The sequence below is a fragment of the Pongo abelii genome, chromosome 17 (genome assembly GCF_028885655.2).
Source record: "Pongo abelii isolate AG06213 chromosome 17, NHGRI_mPonAbe1-v2.0_pri, whole genome shotgun sequence".
Classification (NCBI taxonomy): Eukaryota; Metazoa; Chordata; class Mammalia; order Primates; family Hominidae; genus Pongo; species Pongo abelii.
In genome coordinates, this window is record NC_072002.2 from 91,981,318 (window position 1) to 92,006,293 (window position 24,976).

At 42.4% G+C, this 24,976-nt stretch overlaps 1 protein-coding gene across 9 annotated transcripts in view; it reads left to right on the top strand.

Annotated features, from left to right (window-relative positions):
- Positions 1-24,976, top strand: part of ZNF236 (zinc finger protein 236) — a 150,706-nt gene that overhangs the window by 26,701 nt on the left and 99,029 nt on the right. For 6 of the 9 annotated variants that reach the window (XM_024236089.3, XM_063716964.1, XM_054538108.2 and 3 more), the window contains 4 exons: positions 310-452; positions 2,636-2,800; positions 18,988-19,166; positions 22,007-22,131. In XM_024236089.3, the coding sequence (XP_024091857.2) occupies positions 310-452; positions 2,636-2,800; positions 18,988-19,166; positions 22,007-22,131 (612 nt within the window). Of the gene's footprint in view, positions 1-309; positions 453-2,635; positions 2,801-12,498; positions 12,603-13,913; positions 14,008-18,987; positions 19,167-22,006; positions 22,132-24,976 lie in introns of those variants that run through there. The other 3 variants (XM_054538113.2, XM_054538112.2, XM_054538114.2) reach the window with 3 other exon arrangements.

Sequence of the window (24,976 nt, forward strand, 5' to 3'; positions counted from 1 at the left end):
TCATTATGGCTTTTGTGTGTTTTGGTGTGTGTGGCTGTGAAGCCTCAGGAATTTAGTTTAAGCTTCTGAAAAGCCCACCAAAATGTATTTAGAATTCTGTTGTCCCATATCTTAGTCATCTCAACATTTCTTATTTCTAACTTTAAAACATGTCAATTAAAAAAATTCAGTATATCATTAATTTCATCTAAAATCTCTCATAAATCTCTGAGATAATTTGGTTTTTAAACAATAACCAATAATCTGGTTTTATTTATGTGATGAGAATAACAACTGGTATTTATTGTCTATACTTATGCAATTTTATAGATGGAGTTTTAACATTGAATGCGGAGAACACTAATTATGCCTATCAAGTTCCAAACTTCCATAAATGTGAAATCTGTCTACTATCTTTTCCAAAAGAATCCCAGTTTCAACGCCACATGAGGGATCACGAGCGAAATGACAAGGTATGTATTTTCAAAGGTGATGTCAGGAATGTGAGCGTTGAAACTGGAGGTATTGTAAAAATGAACAAGTAAAATCAAAACTTTTATTTTAATTTAGGTTCCTAAATAGTAAAACATTTTATATTCTACAAATAAATATTTTGGCCTTTTTAAAAGTTGTAGTTGTATTCCTAGCTATTATTTGATAAGGCGAGAGAGTGAGAGCTTGTCCTGGTGAATTTGTAGTTATTTATTTGTGGACAAATAAATATGACTTTTTAAAAGTAGTTTCAATTTCCTGTATGACTGAACACAGAAGTTTGTGTTTTGAAGTATTTTTCTCCAGTGGGGAGTTTTATCTTTAAGTGATCTTGCATTTAAAAATGGTATTCTAGATGTTTTAGGTTGTATTTCAGGAGGCAGCAAATATTAAATATTATCTTAAATAGAAATTTGAACTCTTTTTTGCAGTACCTCTTGTGGGATATGTCAAGAATTTTAGTACCTTAATGGAATGATTTGCCTAATAGATGGAAAGTGGCAGTTAAAACTGTAATTAAAAAAGTGATTGTCAACTTTTCTCTAGGTAGGAGCATGTAAGCTAGTGAGCCATTTGAAACCAGAAAAACACCAGGGACCTCATTTAGAGAACAGGATATGACCATCTCAGGCTTGACTTTCAGCACAAATGGTGCTGCTGTAGCTATGATAATATAATATAAATATAATATACCAGTATGCACCAGCATTATTTTCTCAGGTTTGGCAATCTGAAGATACTGACTTATTCCTCATTAGGAGCTTGTTACTTCAGAGATAAATACTGGTGATTATCTTTTTACAAGTGAATAGCAGAATACCTTCCATTTTGGGAAAATCTTAGACCTTGATAAGCAACTCTATTAAAATCTAGTAAAATTTTTTATTATTATTTTACTTGAAGTTTTTTTTTTTTTTTTTATGAGATGAGTTTCACTCTGTTGCCCAGACTGGAGTCTCGGCTCACTGCAACCTCCTCCTCCCAGGTTCAAGCAATTCTCCTGCCTCAGCTTCCCGAGTAGCTGGGATTACAGGCACGCGCCACCATGCCTGGCTCATTTTTAGGGTTTTAGTAGAGACGGGCTTTCGCGTGTTGGCCAGGCTGGTCTCGAACTCCTGACCTCAGGGTGATCCGCCTGCCTCGGCCTCCCAAAGTGCTTGGATTACAGGCGTGAGCCACCACCCCCGGCCTGCTTGAAGTGATTTTGTTTATAATAGTGGATTTGGTCAGAAATAGAAGGGAAAAATCCAACTTAATGAGTTGAAATTTTTCAGAGACTACAATCCAATAAATTTATATGCAGCTTTTTCTTTTTTTTTTTTTAAAAGCTTCATCATAAACTATTATTTCAATGAATAGAAGAGTTTGACAGAGAAAATGTTTGGAAGAAAACTTTGAGAATACATTATTAGAATATGTTTCTTTCTGTGTTCATTTTACAGCAGTATCCATACACTCTTACAAACAGCAAATGTAAGCATGCATACTTAGATGTTCAACACAAACCCATGTCATGCAAACACATGGAGAAAGAAACTTTTTTTTTTTTTTTTGAGACAGAGTCTCGCCCTCTTGCCCAGGCTGCAATGCAGTGGTGCAATCTTGGCTCATTGCAACCTTGGCCTCCCAGGTTCGAGCGATTCTCTTGCCTCAGCCTCCCAAGTAGCTGGGACTATAGGCACCCGCCACCATACCTGGATAATTTTTGTATTTTTAGTAGAGATGGAGTTTCACCGTGTTGGCCAGGCTGGTCTTGAACTCTTGAGCTCAAGTGATCCGCCCACCTCGTCCTCCCAAAGTGCTGGGATTACAGGCGTGAGCCACCGTGCCTGGGCGCAGAAATGTTTTAATAGCATGTTTTAAAGGTTATCTTTGAAAGGTGTTTCATTGTCAAGGAAAACAGCTTATATACAGCATTTCTTATTAGAAATATTTCTTACATGTATGTATGTGTTTTCATCCTTATAATCCTTTCAGTAATTCTATCAGGTGCTTTACTGTGTTTATTTTGGATTTATTGACTTAAGGGCCAGAGGAGACTTCAGAAGTTTCTGTAGATTGTCTGTACATTATGGTACTTGTTAATATTTTCGTAACATTTGTTGAACAAGCATCTGTAAAAAGATTGTATTTCAGTGGCTTCTTCACTTTTCTCTCCAAATAGCCACATCGATGTGACCAGTGCCCCCAAACATTTAATGTTGAATTCAACCTGACACTTCATAAATGCACTCACAGCGGGGAAGACCCTACCTGCCCTGTGTGTAACAAGAAATTCTCCAGAGTGGCTAGTCTCAAAGCGCATATTATGCTACATGAAAAGGAAGAGGTAATCGTCATCATTTTGCATATACTTTGTTAACTGATTGTTAAAATACATCTGATTATGAGTCAGGAGGATTTTAGGTATAAACTCGTTTTAAAAACCTTTTGTGTAGATTTCAAGGAGTGAATTGTCATTAGATTTGCCTTGATACCAGTTGACTGATAAGACATTTCATTTGCTGGCCCTGTCAATGCCTTAGGGTAGAGACATCTTAATATGTAGTATATTTGAAGGATCAAAATATATCCACTTGGCTGGCAGAGGCTCCTCCTGGTGCCTCACCCCCCTCTTTGTAAACAGAAACTAACTTTTATACGATTCTGCCATGGCCAAAAGTAACTTTTCTGCTTCTGAACATGGTAGGATCTCCTTGCTTACTCCTGGGTCTTCTGACCTGTGAGAATCTGAGGGAAGAGAATCATTTCATGATGGCCCAAAGCAGCTTATACACCAAAGTGACCACTCGTGGTAGCTCCACAGGCGCAATGTCTAGGACAGCTTAAGGATGACAGGTCACAGTGCTGGGGCGGGGGCCGAATCTAAAGTGCCAATGACTGTGGCTTAAAAAATATGCTCCTCCTTGGTCAGGTGGAGTGGCTCATGCCTGTTATCCCAGCGTTTGGGAAGCTGAGACAGGAAAATTTCTTGAGGCCAGGAGTTTGAAACCAGCCTGGACAACATAGTGAGACCCCATCTCTACCAAAAAAAAAAAAAAGAAAAAGAAAACCTTCTCTGAACTCCCCCTTTGCATTATTACTATAGAAAATTAGGAAGATACAGAAAGTTAAAGGAGAAAGTCATCTCTAATTCTGAGATAATTACTGATAACTATTTGGTATATTTTCTTCCAGAGACAGAAAAACACAGTATGGAAATTGCATATTCAGATGATCCCTGACTGAAGATGGTTTAGACTTAATGTGTTTTGACTTTACGGTGGTGTGAAAGCAAACACATTTCTTAGAAACCTTACTTCTCTTGTGATGTTAGGCAGAGGCAGCGAACTGCAGCTCCCTGTCAGCCACACGCTTTTGGCTTGTGATATTTCCAGTTCACCGTGGGTTTATCAGGATGTAATCCCATCGTAAATCAGGAGGCACCTGTATAAAATTTACATTGTGAAAGCTGACTTCACACTTTGTTTTTTTTGAGATGGAGTTTCGCTTTTGTTGCCCAGGCTGGAGTGCAGTGGCGCCATCTTAGCTCACTTCAACCTCCGCCTCCTGGGTTCAAAGGATTCTCCTGCCATAGCCTCCCGAATAGCTGGGATTACAGGTGCCTGCCACCACGCCTGTCTAATTTTTGTATTTTTAGTAGAGATGGGGTTTTGCCATGTTGGCCAAGCTGGTCTTGAACTCCTGACCTCAGGTGATCCACCTGCCATGGCCTCCCAAAATGCTGGGATTACAGGTGTGAGCCACCACACCCAGCCTGACTTCATACTTTCTACGTGATTTTGGATCCTGTTTTTATCAATGTCTTTAATTTTTATTTTAAAGTAATTTATTTTTATCTCTTAAAATCTTATAATACAAGTAATGCATATTTATTTTGGAAAAAAATTAGTAGAAAAGGTAACATTAAAACCATCCATAGTGGACTTTAACAAAGCTGAACACATAGAAACAGCAAGGTGGTGGTTACCAGAGGCTGGGGAATGGGGGGATTGGGGAGATGTTGGTCAAAGGCCACAATATTTCAGTTAGACGGGAGGAGTAAGTTCAAGAGATCTGTTGTACATCATGGGGACTAAGTTAATAAGAATACATTGTATGTTTGAAAATTGCTGGCTGGGCACGGTGGCTCACGTCTGTAATCCCAGCACTCTGGGAGGCTGAGGCGGGCAGATCACCTGAGGTCAGGAGTTCAAGACCAGCCTGGCCAACATGGTGAAACCCTGTCTCTATTAAAAATACAAAAATTAGCCAGGCGTGGTGGCAGGCACCTATAATCCCAGCTACTCAGTAGGCTAAGGCAAGAGAATCACTTGAACCCAGGAGGTGGAGGTTGCAGTGAGCTGAGATCATGCTATTGCACTCCAGTCTGGGCAACAGAGCAAGACTCTGTCTTTTAAAAAAAAAAAAAAGAAAAGAAAAATAAAATTGCTGTGAGAGTAGATTTTAAGTGTTCTCTCCACAAGAAATATATATGTGAGATAACACATGCAAACTAGGTTGATTTAGCCATTCCTCAACGTATACTTATACCAAAACATGTGGTACACCATAAATATGTACAGTTTTACTTATCAATTTAAAAATCAATTAGTTAAAAAAATTATAAGAAAGAAAACATACTATGTGGAGAGAATGCATTTGTGGTATTTCAAACTGTTTTTTCTATACATGCTTTTCTTAATAGTTTATGTTTAAAATAGTTTTTTAAATACAAAAATAGGATTATGTCATTATACAGACTACTTTTGTAACCTACCTTTTTCCATAACATATTGTAAATACATACTCCCTCTTTTCACTCATAAAAGTTATCACTCATTATCAAATATTAATATTTTAAATTATTAAAATCTGTAGTATCTTGGGTGGGTGTGGCAGCTCCTGCTTGTAATCCGAGCACTTTGGGAGACCGAGGCACTTGAGCTCAGGATTTTGAGACTAGCCTGAGCAACATAGACTGTCACTACAAAAAAAAAAAGTCTTCAGCATCTGGATTTAGCATAATAAAATTTAATAATTTTCATCATTGTTTAACATTTACATTGTTTATATTTTTAATATGATAAGTAATATATTTTTGCATATGAATCTTCTTATGCATCTTTAATTATTTCCTTAGGACAGATTCCTACAGTTAGATTAATCGAATTAACAAATAGGACTTTTTTCCCTCAAGTTCTTTATAGAATGCCATATGACGTTCTAGAAAGTACATGTCAATTTAACACCTTCTCTTGCACAGTTTAGGAATGCCTGTGTCACTTATCGATAGTGCTATTTGAAAATGGCTATAGTTATATTTATATTTTTATTTATTTTTGGAGGGGGAGGAGTCATGTTCTGTCCCCCAGGTTGTAGTGCAGTGGCGTGATCTCGGCTCACTGCAGCCTCCGCCTCCCAGGTTCAAGTGATTCTCCTGTCTCAAGTCTCCTGAGTAGCTGGGATTACAGGTGCCCCACCATATCCAGCTAATTTTTGTATTTTTAGTAGAGACGGGGTTTCGCCATGTTGGCCAGGCTAGTCTTGAACTCCTGACCTCAAGTGATCTGTCCACCTCAGCCTCCCAGAGTGCTGGGATTACAGGTATGAACCACTGTGCCTGGCCAGTTTAATTTCTTAAAAGCAGAAAATGTATTAAATAATGGTGTATTAATATATTTTGGTATAAGTCCTACGTGCACACAGTAAGAAATCAAACAATAGAGAAGGCTATAGAGAGCAAAAAGTTACATCTCCTTTGGGTTCCTAAGTTCCAGTTTTGCTCCTCAGAAACAACTTTCATTAGCAGTTTCTTCTGTATCCTTCCAGGGACATTCTATGCCTATACAAATCTCCTCTGTACCATTATTAGTCAACCCATAATATTCTGTGCCTTTTCATCAGTTAACTATGTGTCTTAAGTGTAATTCCACATCTGTTAATCAGAGAGCTGTCGCTTTCTTTTTAACAGATGCATGGTATTATATTGTTTATATGTGTATCATAATTAGCAAGTCACTGCTGTTAGGCATATAGGTCGTTTCCAGCCTTTTCCAAACAAAGCTATGGTGATCAAATATGTTTGTCCATGTTTGAGTTCTCAAGATGGGCAGTGTGGTATCCCAGAGGACATTTGGTTATCACTGTTGTGGGGCTGGGTGTGGATGGCATGCTTCTGTTATCTTGTGAGTAGAGGATGCTGCCGAACACCCTGCAGTGCCCAGCACAGCCTCCATTGCTACGAGTAACCTGGCCCAGAACATCAGTAGTGTGAGGTTGAGGAAATCCTGGGTTAATAGAAATGTGAGATATATTCCTGGAAATGGAGTTGTTAGGTCAAAGGATATGTGAATTCAAAATTTAGATATTGTCAAATTGTTTTCCAAAGAGATTTTGTCAGTTTATCCTCCAGCCAATAAATGGTGTTTAAGATTGCTCATTTCTTCATACCATTTTCTTTCTCTTTAAAAAAATTATTACTTGAAAAAAAATAGAAATCAGGTCTCACCATGTTGCCCAGGCTGCTCTTGAACTCCTGGTCTCAAGTAGTGATTGGATTACAGGCGTGAGCCACTGTGCCCAGCCCATTTTCTTTCTTTCTTTCTTTTTTTTTTTTTTGAGATGGAGTTTTGCTCTGTTGCCCAGGCTAGAGGCACAATCTCAACCCACTGCAACCTCTGCCTCCCAGGTTCAAGTGATTCTCCTGCCTCAGCCTCCTGAGTAGCTGGAATTGCAGGCACCTGCCACCATGCCCGGCTAATTTTTGTATTTTTAGTAGAGATGGGGCTTTGCCATGTTGGCCAGGCTGGTCTCAAACTCCTGACCTCAGGTGATCCACCTGCCTTGGCCTCCCAAAGTGCTGAGATTACAGGCATGAGCCACTGCACCTGGCCGGCCATACCATTTTCAATACTCTGTTGTAAAAGTTGTCTCCTCCAATCTGGTAATTTAAAGATGGTATGTTTTTGTTTTAATTTATATTTCTTTAATTATGAGTGAAGTTTAGCATCTTTCCGTGTTTATTAGCCATGAATAATATTTTTATGTTAATTAAATAATTTTTTTTTTGCAAGGTGGATGTGTGGGGATTATTGGTCTTATTCTTGCAAACTTGTGTAAAGTATTTACATTCCTGGAAAGTTAGGTTTTTCTGCCTTGTGTGACAAAATTATTTCTTGGTTTCTGGTTTCGTTATTTTCTCTTCCTGGCAGAAATTTTTAAATTGTCATGGACTCAAATTTTCAATCTGTTCATTTATGGATTCTGGTTCTTGTGGCTTGATTAGAAATGCTTCCCAATTCTAAAATTATTTTCTAAAATATCCCACACGTCTGGAACATCCCACATGGATCTGCCTGGTACAGATCCTCATACATGCAGAGCAGAATTCGCATGGAAGGGATGTGTCCACACTGATGCTGCAGTGTAGCCCATCCCCGCGGGGCCTCCCTGCCTTCCCCTAGTTCCCACGTGGACCACTTCTCTCGCAGGGCTTCCCCATGTTCCCCCAGTTCCTATGTGGGCTCCTTCTCTCTCAGGGCCTTCCCGCCTCCCCGTAATTCCTATGTGGGGTCCTTCTCTTGCAGGGCCTTTCCCCAGTTCCTGTGTGTGCTCCTTCTCTCCCAGAACCCAGCGCCTGGCAGCACCGGCATCATTACTCACTCTCTCATCCTGGATGCTCTGAAGGAGCCGTCTGCTCAGCCGGGACCCCCATGGTCTTCCTATCCAACAGCCCTCAGGATGTCCACATTTCTCAAGCCAGCCCCCGACCCTGCTTCAGATGGCAGGCATAATTAGATATGGTCTTCCTCCTCTGCCATGGTTTTGTGAAGGCAGCAGGGTCACCTACTTCAGTTTGCCGCCATGTAGGACCTCTCCCTTCCTATTCGTATGATTCCAGGCCTTCAGTTAACCACCCTCCTTCAGATTACATTATCTGACCAAAAGACACAGTCCAAAGCAGAGGAGAGTAGAAGGCTCGGGGTTTAGTTTTTGAATATTTGGATATTAACCAGCTGTTAAAAGTCAAAGTAACACAGGCAGGTACACTTGGAGGAGAGCCCGTCTCCTGCACCCTTGCCTGCCCAGTTGCCTCGGCTTTCCCAGGCTGCCTTCCTGCTTTTCTAGTGTGTCTCTGCTGTGTCTCTCTTTGTAATGAGAAATAAATGTTTGTATGTTCTTATTTTCTTTTTCTGGCTTATCATAACATGTGAAATTTAGAATTTTATATAGTTAAATATAGGCTGGTATTTTTATTGTACTAAATATTTAGATTCAGGGGAGAACTGAACATGTTTATAATGTTGAATCTTTATGAGAACACGGAATGTGAAAACATCAGCGATGTTTGGTTACTATGGATTCAGTACACTTTTTACATTTCTTAAGTATTTTAAGATTCTAATGATATTGTGTAGGGAGGTCTTTTGGCCATATGTTGTGTTATGTGCCTGTAGGAAAGTGATGCATTTGTGTGTGTTAGTTTTCCCTGCCATCCTCCCTGATTCTCTGTGCAGCCTCATCTACACATAATAATCGGGTAGTAAGTTTTTGGTTCTGTGTTGTTGCAACTAGCATATGCACAGTTTTTAAAAAAAATCACCCGTCATTTATTTGTTCTCATAGTATGTAGTGATGGCATATTCACCTAACTTTTTATTTTGAAAAATTCCAATCCTAAGTGAAGATTTGAAATAATAGTACAATGGATATTTGTATAACCTTTTCCTGGACTCACCAATTGATAAATTTGCCAGATCTCACCTTCCCTCTTCTCCCTTTTTTGAACAATTTTCAAGTAAGCTACAGATTTCACGTTATTTTACCACTAAATACTTCAGGATGTAGCCCCTAAAAACAAAGACACTTTTCTTAATTTCACAAAACAGTGATCACAATTTAACACTGCTGTAATATCCATTTTCAGAGGTCCCTATCTGGAGGGGAAAAGAGTGACATTTTACAAGGGGAGCAGTTAGTTTTGAACAGATGAGATACTTCTCTTTTGACCCTGGAAGAAGTGGAAGAGGGCTCAGGTGGAGGCGGGTGCAGGTGGAGGAGGAAGGGGGAGAGGGCTTAGGTGGAGGTGGGTGCAGGTGGAGGAGGAAGGGGGAGAGGGCTTAGGTGGAGGTGGAAGGGGAGTAGCTCCTGGTATGTCTTGCACGTGTTCCCAGCCTTCCTCAGACTGTGCTTTCTTAGTGTCTAATGAAGTTTTTCATAGACTTTCAGGCAGAACCCAAGGGTCTGTGTATTAACCAGTTAGATCTGTATGATCTAGTAAGTATTTCTGTCTTAATAACTTAATAGTTATTTGAAAGACCAACCCGGGTGTGTTGGGTACTGCACAGTGTCTATATCCTTGCATTTCCTATTTACAGTCATTTGCACATTGATTTTGGAGTTTTCTCTTCCACGTGGTTCTTCACTTCATCTTTGATCTTTAACCACAGCAACCGCGGAAACTTAGCTTCACAAAGACATTATGTTATTGAAACTGAAGTACCTCAATCTAGTTTCTGGGTGTTATTGGACAAGAGTGGAGCACTGCCGTTTCCCTTGAACATGTGACCTATTCTTGGGCCTCCTCATAAGCTTGTTATGGTGCACTGCGGTGCCTCAGTTCACGGGCTGGGGCTGAGGCCTTAGAGCCCACATTTCTCTGGGAAATGGAAACATTACTCTGTCTTCACCAAAAACATGGAGTGGCCTGAGGCATCTAGAGATCTGCATGGGGGGCCTATTTTGGGAATGGGAGCAGAACCTGAGTGGGTCACATCCATGGGCGGCCCTGGGAGCTGAGAGCCCATCTGGTTGTGGAGTCTGGGCTGGGCAGGGGTATGGTCTCCTTTCCACCGCTCAGCCCCTGGGAGGAGTGGAGATGGTGGTTTGCCTGGAGATGGGGGCTTCTGAATCGTGTGCTGTGGAATAACAAAGGAGTCAGGGCCATGGGAACCTTGGTGGGAGAGCCGACATGTTGAGCCGTGTGGTCTAGGCAGAGAGGTGAAACTTGAGGGGTGTGTGTGAACCCTCTGTTAGGATGACACAGGTGGGTAAAGGTGGTTGAAGACGTCTGTGCATGCCACACGCTCTGGGTGGCCCAACCCGAGGACGACATGAAGGGTAAAGATTACCTCTAAGGCTACACCCATCTACAGGGGTCACCAGAACAGTGAGCTTTACAGTTTTCCATTCTGAAGTTCCTTCAGATGTGCCTTTTAATAATTCACTGTGATTTCCTCCATAACTGGAAAGAGAAACAACTGTTATCTGTCATTCGCAGATGTCCTAAAGTATTTATACCTTATTTTGAAAACCTTCCCTTCGTCCTGTTTTCTCTTCCACAGATGGGCCAGGTTCTTTTCCAGATCACTTCCCACAGTGGTGCTCACATTCTTTGCTGTTTGCTTCAGTCCCTGCCTCTGCTGTTGTGTGGTTTTGTTATGCGGTGATCTCCTGAGTAGGACCACATCATCTGAACTTTGTGCAGCCTGCTCTCATCCAAACCCTCAGTTCTGTTTGTAAAACTCCAGCTCCCTTCATCTCTCGCTGTTGTGGTTGTTAAGAACTTACACATTCCTTCGCTTCTGACTCCTTTTTAAATTTTTTTGAAAAGGCTTTTGAGAAATATGTGTTTTCTGAAATCGCTTGACTTTACATTTCTGTTACTACTCACCCCTGCTTCTGGTTTCTCCCTTCAGCACACAGCAGGCTGTCTTTGATTAATAAGTGCTAACAGGAGAAGAAAGCGGGGAAGAGTCATGGAAGAGGCTTTGCTGAACTCTGGCGTGAAGCTGGTGAGGGAGCTGTGAGGATGCTTCACTGCTTCCTTGGCACCGCGTGTCTGTGCTGCCAGAGGAAGGGTTCTGGAAGTTAGGCTGTCATATTCAGCCACCTGAACTTAGCAACCTCATACTGAGCTCAAGATTTACATGAGCAGAGGAGAAAAAGGCCTCATTGTTCTTGTTCTGTAATAACACTTTGGCAATATGTTGGCTCTCTTTTTTCCAACCGTTGTGTTAATGCTTAGGTCAGAGTTTGTGACTGTGCCTCACCTGGCAGCCTGGCGTATGTGGTACAGAGCTGGTAGGGCAGCCGTGCCCTCAGGCTTGTCCAGCATCTTCATTTGCTATCTCTGAGTTATTTGCTTCTGAACCATGGTTTACAGTGAGAATGGGAGGAGGAAGGTGCACTGCTTCTCTTTAAAGGCGTGATCTGGAAGATGCATTTCAGTCCTGCTCACATCCGGTTGGGTAGAACGTAGTCATCAGGCCAGTGATCTAGTGGTTGGGGTGGCTGCGAAATAGTGTTGAGTTGATTAGCTGTATGCTCAGCCAATAAGTCTATTAGTGCATAAGAAAGGAAGAATCAATATTGGAGCACAATTATAAGTCTTTTCCCTATATGTCAAAATAATACATTCCTTGCTGCGTTTGCATTTTGTGTTTGATTTTTCAGTTAATTGATTTGAATATGGCATATTAATAGTAACTAGAGGGATAATTTCTTACCTTTAATTGTATTTAAAAATAACCTCTAAGGTTCCAGCCATGATGGAGCAGCTTCCTTCTCCTAGAGGTCCCCTGTATCACTATTGTTAGAGATAACCAGTCAACAGGCACAGGAGGACTCTGAAAGGCATCAGAGGTGGCGGACAATTGGAGGGACTTGAGGAATAATGTGGCCGTCAGCTCCCTGGGTTTCTTTTTTCTTTTTTTGAGACGGAGTTTCGCTCTTGTTGCCCAGGCTGGAGTGCAGTGGCGTGATCCTGCTCACTGCAAGCTCCACCTCCTGGGTTCAAGCAATTCTCCTGCCTCAGCCTCCCGAGTAGCTGGGACTACAGGCGCCTGCCACCACGCCTGGCTAGTTTTTTGTATTTTTAGTAGAGATGGGATTTCACCGTGTTAGCCAGGATGGTCTTGATGTCCTGACCTCATGATCCATCCGCCTCAGCCTCCCAAAGTGCTGGGATTACAGGCGTGAGCCAAAGTGCTGGGATTACAGGCGTGAGCCACCGTGCCTGGACTGGGTTTCTTTTTTTCCTCCTAGACACCTGGACAGGGTTTTGAAGAAGCCTGCAGCCTTCTGCCAACAAGCGGAGAAGAAAAACACTCCAAGAAAAGCTGGTTTCCCTTAGCTAGTACTGGGAAAAGGTTGGTCCAACAGAACAGAAAATCTTTTTATGGTATTTACTCAATTCCAGTGAAATGCCAACTGAAAAGCTGCTCAGCGGAGCTGAGTGCAGCATTGAACTTCTATCCCATTCTGCCCCCATCCCTTGGGAGCTGGCAGCACTTCGATTTCCCCGGTGCTTGGGCCCAAGCAGGGAGCTAACCTTGCATCCAGGAAGGGGATTCTCCTGGCAGAGGGAGGAGACAGAATTCCCCTCCCAGTGTGTTGGCAGAGCCTATCTGGAAGCCCGCCTTCCATCCTCCCTTAGCAGAAGCAGGCAGTTTTCTGATTCTCCCTCCAGAGTGTGTCAGTGGGTCCATTAGGGAGCTGGGCTTCCCTCCCCATCAGTGATGAGACAGAACCATGCAAGACAGACAAGTCTGCACTGTGCTTTCCTCCCTCTGGGGTCAGTGGGGCTCTGCAAAATGGGTCTCCGCTGCTGCTGGTCCTTACACTGCATCTGAACAGGGCAACTGCTGGTCAAAGGAGAGCCCAAGAACTGGTCCCACAGTTTAACACCCAAAGTGTCCAGGACACAGACACGAGCCAGCACAGTCCCTGCTGGAACAAGGAAAGAGCGATATCAATATGAAGAGGGCCTGGACATTGGAATTACCTGACAAGTACTTTAAAGCAGCTGTCAAGAAAATGCTTTATGAGTTTTGAAACAAATAAAAAAATAGAAGAAAGAAATAGAAGAAATAACCAAAGGGAAATTATAGAACTGAAAAAGCCCATGATTGAACTAAAGAACTCAGCAGAAGGGCTCACTGGTGGACCAGAGAGGACAGAGGAGAATCAGAGGAGAACCTGAAGATAGAGCAGCAGGAATGACTTAGGCTGAGCAACAGAAAAGAAATAGAAAAATTAACAGGGCCTCAGGGAACTTTGGGACAATAACAGAAAATTCTACATTTGCATCGTGGTCATCACGAAGGATAGGAGAAAGAGTGTGGGGCTGGAAATGTATTTGAAGAAATAATGGCTGAAAATGACCCAGACTTGGTAAAAGTCATAACTCACAGATTTAATAATTCCAAACAGGATAAACCCAAAGAAATATGCACCAAGACATATCATAATGAACATTTGAAAACTAAACCTAAGAAAGAAATCTTGTGAGACACTAGAGAGAAATGATCTGTTGTTTACAGAAGAACACTGATTCAGGTGACAGCGAATTTCTCATCTGCCTCCATGGAAGCTAAAAGAAAATAGCACAAAATTTTTCAATTGCTGAAAGAAAAGAATTGTCAATTACAAATCTTTTTTTTTTTTTTTTTTTAAATTAGAGACAGAGTCTTGCTGTGTTGCCCAGGCTGGTCGTGAACTCATGGGCTCAAGCGATCCTCCCACCTCTGCCTCCAAAGTCCTGGGATTACACATGTGAGCAACCATGCCTGGCTACAAATTCTATATGTGGTAAATGTCCTTCAGGAACGAAGGAGAAATAAAGACATTCTTAGATGAAGGAAAACAAACTCTTGCTAGCAGACTTACCCTTAAAGAATCACTGAAAGATCTCCAAACAGAAAGGAAATGACACCAGAGGGAGGCTTGGAGCTTCAGAAAAGAAAGAAGAATGGTGTGGTGGTTAATTTTCTGTGTGAACGTGGAGAGTGTTTTTGGATGAGATTAACATTTAAACCATTGAGTAAGCAGATTGCCCTCCATGATGTGGGTGAGCCTCCTTCAGTCAAAGACCTGAATAGAATGAAAAGACTGACTTCCCCAAGTGAGAGGGATTCTCCCGCAGACGGCCTTTGGTTGTCACTTACATTATCAGCTCTCCTAGGTCTCCATCTGCCAGCCCATGCTGCAGATTTGGGGCTTGTCAGCCTCCATAATCATGAGCCAATTTCTTACAACAAATATCTTTTTTTTTTTTTTTTTTTTTAAGACAGAGTCTCACTCTGTTGCCGAGGCTGGAGTGCAGTGGCACTGTCGGCTCACTGCAACCTCCGTCTCCTGGGTTCAAGCAGTTCTTCCGCCTCAGCCTCCAGAGTAGCTGGGATTACAGGCATCCACCACCACGCCCAGCTAGTTTTTATATTTTTAGTAGAGATGGGGTTTCATCTTGTTGGCCAGGCTGGTCTTGAACTCCTGACCTCAGGTGATCCGCCCGCCTTGGCCTCCCAAAGTTCTGGGATTACAGGCATGAGCCACCGCACCCAGCCAACAAATATTTACACACACACACACGCACATACGCACATGCGTTTTCTTTGTTCTGTTTCTCTGGAAAACCTTAACACAAAAAGAATGAGTAAGAATACAAAATTGGGGTGAATATAATACACTGTTCTTCTCCTTATGAATTCTTAAATTGTAGTTGATGGTCGAAGCAGAAATTATCATCTGGTGTGCTCAGTGTACATGGAGGAAATACTCAGGACAGTGACATTTAAAGAGGGGAAACGGTACAAGACTCTGAATGGAAATAAGGTTTTCCATACTTCTCTCAAGGTGGTAAAATGTCAATGCCAGTAGATTGTGATAAGTTCCGTATGTATAATCCTACCTAGAACAATCTCCAAGAATGCCATACAAGGCAATGTACTCGAAAATACTACTAATAAATCAAAATGAATTCTAAGAAATTCTAAAAAGTAATCCAGGAAGGGAAGAAGAGAAGCAGAGGAAAAGAAACAGTGAGCGAACAACAAATAATGACAGACTTCAGCCTTCAGATACCAATAATTACTTTAGATGTAAGTACATGAATTAAAAGACATTGCTGGCTGGGCACGGTGGCTCACGCCTGTAATCCCAGCACTTTGGGAGGCCGAGGCGGGTGGATCACCTGAGGTCAGGAGTTCAAGACTAGCCTGGCCAACATGGTGAAACCCCATCTCTACTAAAAATACAAAAATTAGCCAGGCGTGGTGGCGGGCGCCTGTAATCCCAGGTACTTGGGAGGCTGAGGCAGGAGAATTGCTTGAACCTGGGAGGCAGAGGTTGCAGTGAGCTGAGATCATGCCATTGCACTCCAGCCTGGGCCACAAGAGTGAAACTCCATCAAAAAACAAAAAACAAAACAAAATAAAAAAAACCTCTCATATGATCTAACAATACATTGTCTCCAAGAAACTTACTCCAAACATAAAATGGCCCAGCACAGTTCCTGGCAGGTAGAGAGTTCAACTAGTGACAGCTGTTGGAATTATTGCTTTTTAAACTATTCACCACTTAGGACATTCAGAGAGCCTTCTGAAGAAAGCTGCTTCGTTTGGTAGAAAGTGCAGGTACATTGAGGTCTGGGGGAGCTGCTGTTGCTCCTTCAGTGAGGTTGAAGATGAAGTGAGATGAAAGTCGGTGAAGCACCCAGCAGTTTGTTGGGTGCAGACAGTATTGGGGGCACCAGTGCAGGGTCCCCTGAAACCTTGGAAATAGGACTAAAATTGCTTTCTAAGGGTTAAACTCTGAAATCATCAACATTGGATTGGAGTAGTAAAAAGTTACAGTTAAAATGGGTGCATTTGTTATATGTAAAGTTTGCCTCATTAAAATTGATTTAGAAAATAACCTGTAAACATGTCTTCTTACATGTACTTAGGAACTATAATTAAACTTTTGAGTTTAAGGGGTTCCATTTTTAAGTTTTACTTTCAGAACACTGAAATCTAATTTTTAGTTACTGCTCTATTGAGATTTATAGTCTAAAATTCACAGTGGTCACTACTCTGACCAAATAAATCTCAAACCCAGAAGAGTGAACCGGAAAAATTACTGCAGTTTTTAAATCACTGAGGAATTTTTCTTCAAAGTCACGTAATTATTGAAGGTCACATTATTTTTTGAGTAAATCACTTCACTTAAGGGGTGTTACAGAATGTTTGGAGAAACAACACGTGCATGCCCACACGCACTCAACACAAACAACTTTCCCATGGAAGACATTGTTCACATTTATTGATCATCTCAGTAGCACGCACAAATGAATAGTGATGGATCAGGTTCTATAAGTGTTGAGAGAAGAGCAGCGTTTTGTGGGGTGGGTTTGGGTTTTATTTTGTGTGTTGAGCAGTACCTGAAGTCAGCAGAGGCACACTGCATTAGGAAAAGAAGCATGGCTTCTGAGAAGGCCAGGACAGGAGACAGGATGATGATGGGGTTGGATCCTGGAGGGGATTCGGAGAAGGGGAAAATCCCAAACACGCGGAGTCTGGTGAACACACGCTGCCATCCTAGGGCAGCGGTTGGACAGGAGAGCAGCCTTGAGGCAGTCAGTACCTAGCATTGCACGCTCTGGTCTTTTAGAGATGATCATATCTTCAGCAAGGTGGAGACAGATTAAAACGCCATGCATTTCTCTTGATGATTTCCCATGGCCAGTTAGCATCATGAGAATTACCCCAGGACAGCCTCTGCTTCTAGGTGAGAGACGTGATGTTAACTCTGTATGGAGAATGCAGTAAGTGGAAGGCCTGTTGTCCTAGTGGCCTGTGACTATACGTGGGGTGTTGTTCTTGCAGAAGACTTCCTCAAGTGTTGCCAGGGCGGGCAGGGGGAGGGATGAGCATCCTGGCTCTTTTTGGCTTGCAGGAAAGAAAGCAGAAAGACAGTGATGTAGCCATCTGTAAGCTGGCAGGTCTTGGCTGTGGCCTGGGAGGTGCTGGATCCTGCTCGCACCATCTGAGCACGTTGTGCATAAACTGGGGTTGTCACTCAGACAGATCCAACAAATGCCTGAGTAATATCCATGTAGATATCCCTGAAACACATGAATCAGATCATTTGGTAAAAGAGTAAGTGAAAAGAGGGTGGGTGTGAGCCAGGGCAGTATCAGTACGGAGAGGAGCGGGCTGCGAGGGGTTTTGTGATGCGATTTTGAGACAGGAGGCATAGTGGGGAATCATTGGTAATGAAAGCAGTGCATTTTGTTCAGATGCATTCAGGACTGCAGAGGTTTTTTTTTTTTAAGAGCTGCGTCAAATTATGATTTTTTTTTGTGGGGAGTTTCCTAGAACAAATTTTCTTTTAATCAACAAGTCACTAAAAATTTAGTAGTTTATTATTTCCTTAAATTATTATACAATACTACTACTTTAAAGTTATTTAAATGATTTTTGGATTTCTCAAAATATTTCACTTTTCTTTGTCTTTTTCTGCAGTGTAGCTAGAGGTAGTATCAATTAACAGCCTCATTTTAATGAGGTTTACAAACATTTATTTACAAGACTAGTATATGCAGATCAGAAAAAAGTCTGGTAGGAAAAAATCAATGTATTTTATTTGGAAATAACAGTTTATGCTCATTGACAGGTCATGTTTTTTCATGTTTGTACAGTTCATTTTGAGGATCATTCAAGTAAATACTGTAATTGTGTGATGGAACTCCAAATGAGTGAATTAACTAAAATTTTTACTAAGTCAGCAATGGCTACTGATGAAGTAATTATTGAGTTCTCACTCTAGGCCACGCACAGTCAGCGTCTTACAGGTGTCATTTTGTCTAACCTTGTAACAGCCCTGTGAGGGCAGGGGTTATTGTTATCTCTGTTTCATAGGCTCAGGGTGGGCAGCACACCCAAACTAGCAGGTTAGCTAGTGATTGGCAGCCTTAAGGTGAACCTAGACCCAGCTGTAGAACATCTAGACCAGCATCATCTAAGTGAAAGATGAGTAATTTAAAATTTTCTAGTAGCCACATTTTTAAAAGAAAAAAAAAAAACCCAAACAGGTGAAATAAATGTTAATATATTTGTTAAAATATGTCCAAAATATGAACTCAAATATTAAAGATTACTGAGCTATCATTCTTGTATTTTTGCTCAGAGTCTTTGAACTCCTGTGTGTGTGTGTTCTGCAGTTACCCCATGCCTTGGTTCAGAGGGTCCCTGGTTCACAAGCTCAGTAAGCCAGGCCACCGCCTGCGCTCTGCTCTGCCTCTAAACCAAGCGAGACAGTGATGTGATCTATCTATTAAAAACATGAAAGGTGTCATTTTGTTTCAAGGTTGTCTCTTAAACCATAATCTTAGTTTGAATTCTTTCCTGACCCTTTGTAGTGCTGAGGTCATCCTACTTCTCTCTAAAGTGCTCACAGAATAGGCGGACCCAGTGCCATTACCCAACACCAGTTCAAAACAGAACTCATTTTGCTCAAAAATTGTGTCGATCTCTCACCCTTTTCCCAATGTTTCCGTCTTTTTCTTCCAATAAAGAAATGATTTTTGTATATTCAAATACATTTTTGAGAGGTGAAAGTGATGCTTGTTCCAGAGGAAAGTATTAGATCAAAACCAAGATTAGAGGGACCAAGTAGTTTTCATTTAATTTGTGTATTAACCGTTGATCATACCAGTTCTTTGAAGGAGTGGTTTTGAAAGGTTTGCTCTGCTCACCGATGGGTTTTCTGTTCCAGAATCTCATCTGTTCTGAGTGTGGGGATGAGTTTACTCTACAGAGTCAGCTGGCCGTGCACATGGAGGAGCACCGCCAGGAGCTGGCTGGAACCCGGCAGCATGTCTGCAAGGCCTGCAAGAAAGAGTTCGAGACCTCCTCGGAGCTGAAGGAACACATGAAGACTCATTACAAAATTAGGTATGAGTCATTACATGGGCTTGGTCAAAAATCCATCTAATATGTTAAAAGCTGGCGCACTTTGCTACGACCCACTAGAAATATTTGCTGCAAGAACCCAGCAAAGTGGAACCCCACAGATAATTTGGTGTCGGAATGTCTTTTATAACATCCATGGTACATCCCAAAACATTAATGAATAGTGTCAGGCTATGTGAGTAGAAGTGTTTACCTAGTATTATAATGTTGAAAGCTGTAGAACAGGGTACTGGCAATACATGTTTATGGGTAGGTAACAAAATATGTAAACTAGACTCACAAGGGTTTAATTAGTACTCCTTCTAATAAATTAGTTTGTGGTACCCAACTGTTAAAACTCATATGTGCCTGACACTGTTCTTAGCGTGTATATAAACAGAACCTCATTTCATCATTACAAACAACCCTGTTAGGCCAGAGTACTTTTACGTTCCCATTTTGCAGATGAGAAAACCAAGATTAGAGGGACCAAGTAGTTCTATGAGATTTTGTAGCTTATAAGTCAGGAGTTTGAAATTTAAACCCTAATAGTCTGATTTTAGAGCTCATAATCTTAACAACTGACTGTATTTGAATGCATTTATACATTTATTCCTAGTCAAACTTAACGTGTTGTTAAAAATTTTATATTTTGCCTAATTCCTGATAACATGTTTTTACTGATGTTTCTGTTTCTTAATAAAGTGAAATAAAATATTCTTCCTGGCCCTTTGCTCAAGTTAGCTAATGGTAATAATCAGTTTTCACACTAATTTAGCTAATTTCTCCAACAAACTCTAAAAGGCAATATTGGGCCAGGCACAGTAGCTCACGCCTGTAATCCCAGCACTTTGGGAGGCCAGGGCAGGCGGATCACCTAAGGTCAGGAGTTTGAGACCAGCCTAGCCAACATGGTGAAACCCCGTCCCTACTAAAAATACAAAAATTAGCCGGGTGTGGTGGCACATGCCTGTAGTCCCAGCTACTCAGGAGGCTGAGGCAGGAGAATTGCTTGCACTCAGAAGGTGGTGGTTGCAGTGAGCCGAGATCGTGCCATTGCACTCCAGCCTGGGCAACACAGTGAGACTCTGTCTCCAAAAAAAAAAAATTAAAATAAAGGCAGTATCAATTATCATTTTAACTACTATATTATCAGTTTAGCTTGCCATCCTTCTAAGCTGCAATGTTTAGGAAATAGCTGTACTTCTTAACAACAAGAAGTCCCATGCCAGTTGATTAACACAGTTTATAAAATGCCTGAAGACTCTAATGTTTATTTATCCTCTTAGACATTGCATTTGAGAATGTGGACTGGACATGTCTGTATGATCAGCTGTCTCCTGTCTTTCTTTTTCATTTTGCCTCCTGTTGACTAATGTGGTACGCACCTAATACTTTGTGATTTCAGTGATTTTTTTTTTCTTTTATCCCCAACCAATTTGATGGTAATTTCAGTGATTTTTAAACCCCCAAATATAATACGTGGTCTCTATGCACTCCAGATTTTTATTCTGATGAGGCTTTAATGCAGGCATTTTTGATGTTTCCTTGGAGGTTTGAAAGATGATTGAAGATGTTTAGGTGCTTGTGGCACTCAGACAGTCCTGGCTTCTAGGTCTTTCCAGACTGAGGAGCAAACCAGACAGACGAAGCCTTGCCCTCACAGAACTGCCCTTTAGTGAGGAGATAGGCAATGACCAAGTGAGTGGGTTAGTCAGTCCCACAGTTTCAGATAGTGGTGAGTGTCAAGAAAGAAGGACAGTGGGATGGGTGTGTGCAGTGTGGCTGAGGGAGGCTAGGGAGGCAGCTGTTGTGTGTGGGCCTTTCTGAGTGGGGCTTTTGGAAGGAGACTGGGGTGAGGAGCAGGGAGCCCTGCAGCTTTAGGGGACCCGCCTTTCAGGCCGAAGGAGTGTGTTGGTGGAAGCAGTGAGCCTCCCTGGTCTGAGAAGCAGGAAGGTGGCCGGGGTGAGGAGAGCCTGCCTGGCAGGGCTGCGGATGTGCATTTCCCATGACTGGGATGGGAGCCCTTGGAGGGTTTTGCACAAAGGGAATGGTGTAACCAGACTTTCGGGTGGCACTGGGCCTAGTGTGTGGGCAGGAGTCAAAAGCAGGGAGACCTTTTTGGAGGCTATGGAAGCAGTGCACTGGAGAGCTGAACCCGTTCTGAGGCCGCAATGGTGGCTGGAGGGTGGAGAGACATGTCCACATTTGGGGGTGTTTCAGAGTAAGACCAGCAGCTTTTGGAGATGGACTAGAAGAATCCAGTGTGACTCCTGAGACTTAAACTTGTGCAAGAGGGAGCTTTCATGTCTTGACATGGAAAGGAGCAGGTTGGGAATCAATGAAGAGTTCTGTTTTGAACACCACCCATGAGGCAATGCCAAGTGAGAGTTGGCTGTCCAGGGCTGGAGCCAGAGGAGGAGGCAGAGTTGCTGGAGGTAGGAGTTTGGACATCATTGGTGTGCAGATGGTACGGAGAGCAAGAGACTGGAGGAGATGGTGTGGGTCAGGTGTCAGTGTAGAAATTATACCCATAGCATCTTTGTTTCTGACCATCACAGGTAAAGCTTTGTCTAGAAGAGACATTTTGCTCCCCCTGCCCCAATTTCAGTTTTTGACCTGGAAAAAACAAATTTTTTTTCATCAGAAATAGAGAAAAATGAGTTTTATGATTTTTAAAACTAACACATATACACACAGACACATACATATGTGTGACTGATTTATCATTAAAACAGGTTCTGATGAGTAGTCAGCCAAATTTTCTGGTAGGATTTTCATTTTGAAATTATGGTACAAGGGAGACATCTTACTGTGTATTTTACCCCCCTTTATTATACTAGGGTATCAAGTACAAGGTCTTATAACCGGAACATCGACAGAAGTGGATTCACGTATTCGTGTCCGCACTGTGGAAAGACGTTTCAAAAGCCAAGCCAGTTAACGCGACACATTAGGATACACACAGGTATGAAAACACTGACTTCTGGATGACTGTGTGGCTTGAAGGGAAGAACAGGTGCCTTTGTGCTAGCTCGACTTGGAATCTGATGCCGGCTTTCTCATAGTTTGCTGGGTAATCTTGCTGAAATTAGTTACTCTTTGTGTGATTTTATTTCCTCACTTGAAAAATGTGGCTCTTTTATCTGTATATAGCTGTCCTAAATTATAAATTAAAAAATATACGTAGTGCTCATTGAAAAGTGCTTGATACATGGTAGGCTGTTAATAATTGGGGGTTGATATTATTGCTGTTATTGGTATGATATTTATTTATTCCCTCATTTGTTGTTAGTGTGTGTCAGATATTATACTGCACTAATTAGAGCTACAGTAACAAAGACCGGATGTGGTGGCTCACGTCCATAATCCCAGTACTTTGGGAAGCTGAGGTGAGGGGATCTCTTCAAGTCAGGAGTTCAAGACTAGCACGGGCAACATAGCGAGATCCTGTCTTTACAAAAAATAAAAAACGTAGCCAGGCGTGGTAGCGCCCACCTGTAGCCCTGAGGTGGGAGGGTTGCTTGAGCCTGAGAGTTTGAGGCTGCAGTGAGCTATGATCGTGCCACTGCACTCCAGCCTGGGTGACAGAGCAAGAAGGCCCTGACTCTTAAAACTAATAAAATTAAAAACAAATAAAATAAAAATCAAGAAAGCAGTGGATTTTCATATTCTTTTATAATTTTTCCTTCACTAAGCTATGAAACATTGAAATAATAAAATTTTATTTCTCCATGCCTTATCTTGTTCCTTAGTTTTGCTTGAATATTTGAAAGTGAGTATAGCATTCATAACTGAATACTCTTTGCCATCTTGTAAAGAGCAGCCTGCTTATAATATTGTATTAGTAACACACATGATCTCTAGGGAAGGAAAAAGGAAAATTGTACAAATATTTTTAGTATTTGAGGTTTGCAATTAAAATGATCCATGCTTTGTCCTTTTGTTTTCTTCTGTATTTCTTGATTTGGTTTTCTTTTATAGTGATAAAGTAAGAAATCTCACAGCTATTTTGCTTGGCTGCTATTGTTTGTCAATCAGTTCTATTATGTTACATTGCTTTTTTTTTATTTTTCAGAGTTTTAGTGAATATTTCTATGTAGAGTATTGTAGAGTCATTCAGATGACTTCAACGTTTATATGTCAGCATAAAGTTGATATTTTTAGGGCATCAGTTATTTATTTTCTAGAATAAGAGAGAAAGAAAACAATGCCTTTGTAAATGTGCTAGTACATTATGTCTGTAGAGTATTCAGCTTTAATGTGTAGTCTCTGAAGTTTTAATCAATGAAAAAATAGTTTAAAAAGTTATAAACTTTACCCAAAGTAAAGATAAAGTAAAAAGTAAAGCAAATCCTTCTCGTGTTCACTTCTCAGTTGTCATTTACCTTTAACAGTTTGATACCTACCCCATTAGATTTTTTTTACGCATACATAAATATACATACATCATAAGCATACTCTCACTCCTAGAGAGACAGATGCATGTAGAATCACATACTTATGTGTCATTTTGGGATTCTGTGATGCGTACTCTTCCTGCATTGAACTTGAAGCATGTGTCACTTGCTCCAATTGGCTTGTGAGCTGCCTGGAGAGAGCAGCAGGTCCTAGCCCCAGGAGTCACTTAGGCCAGTGTGGTTTAAACAGGAGGCTGGCGGGCCCGGGTGGAGGTGGCAGGGAGTGCCCGCTTGCCATTCAGGCAATTCCGTGTTCTGGGCTTGGACTTCCAATAGCTGTGCCTCACAGTGTGTGTGATGATATGAGGGGGGTGACCAGAATCCTGCTGGACCATGCCTGGACTGTGTATGACCCAGCAGGGCTCCTGTCCAAAGGAGGCTGAGTACATTGCAGCATCGTCATCTAGAACAGGAAGGGTATCTCTTCGCAGGCAGTGCCGTGACCGGGCCACACTCTCGCCGTGCCTCCTGCCTGCCTGACCTCCTCTCCTGTCCCCATGCAGGCAGTGCTGTGACCGGGCCACACTCTCACCGTGCCTCCTGCCTGCCTGTCCTCCTTTCCTGTCCCCACACAGGCAGTGCTGTGACCGGGCCACACTCTCATCGTGCCTCCTGCCTGCCTGTCCTCCTCTCCTGTCCCCACACAGGCAGTGCTGTGACGGGGCCACACTCTCACCATGCCTCCTGCCCGCCTGTCCTCCTTTCCTGTCCCCACACAGGCAATGCTGTGACCAGGCCACACTCTCACCGTGCCTCCTGCCTGCCTGTCCTCCTCTACTGTCCCCATGCGGGCAGAGCCGTGACCGGGCCACACTCTCACCGTGCCTCCTGCCCGCCTGTCTTCCTCTCCTGTCCCCATGCGGGCACAGCCGTGACCGGGCCACACTCTCACCGTGCCTCCTGCCCGCCTGTCCTCCTCTCCTGTCCCCATGCGGGCAGAGCCGTGACCAGGCCACATTCTCACCGTGCCTCCTGCCCGCCTGTCCTCCTCTACTGTCCCCATGCGGGCAGAGCCGTGACCGGGCCACACTCTCACCGTGCCTCCTGCCCGCCTGTCTTCCTCTCCTGTCCCCATGCGGGCACAGCCGTGACCGGGCCACACTCTCACTGTGCCTCCTGACTGCCTGTCCTCCTCTTTCACACCCTTGCCCCTCCTCTTTCACACCCGAGTTAAAACAGGGATGTTTACCATTTGTGTACTGTCCCCAAGCTTGTTATATCTCACTCACTTATTTAACCCTAAAGCTGTTCAGAGAAACAGGGATCTGATGTTACTATGAACTCAGCTGCTTTCTGTTTCTTAGGGAGTGAAAATTTAGTAAGACTAGAAATTTAAGTAGCCTTGCAGTCAGG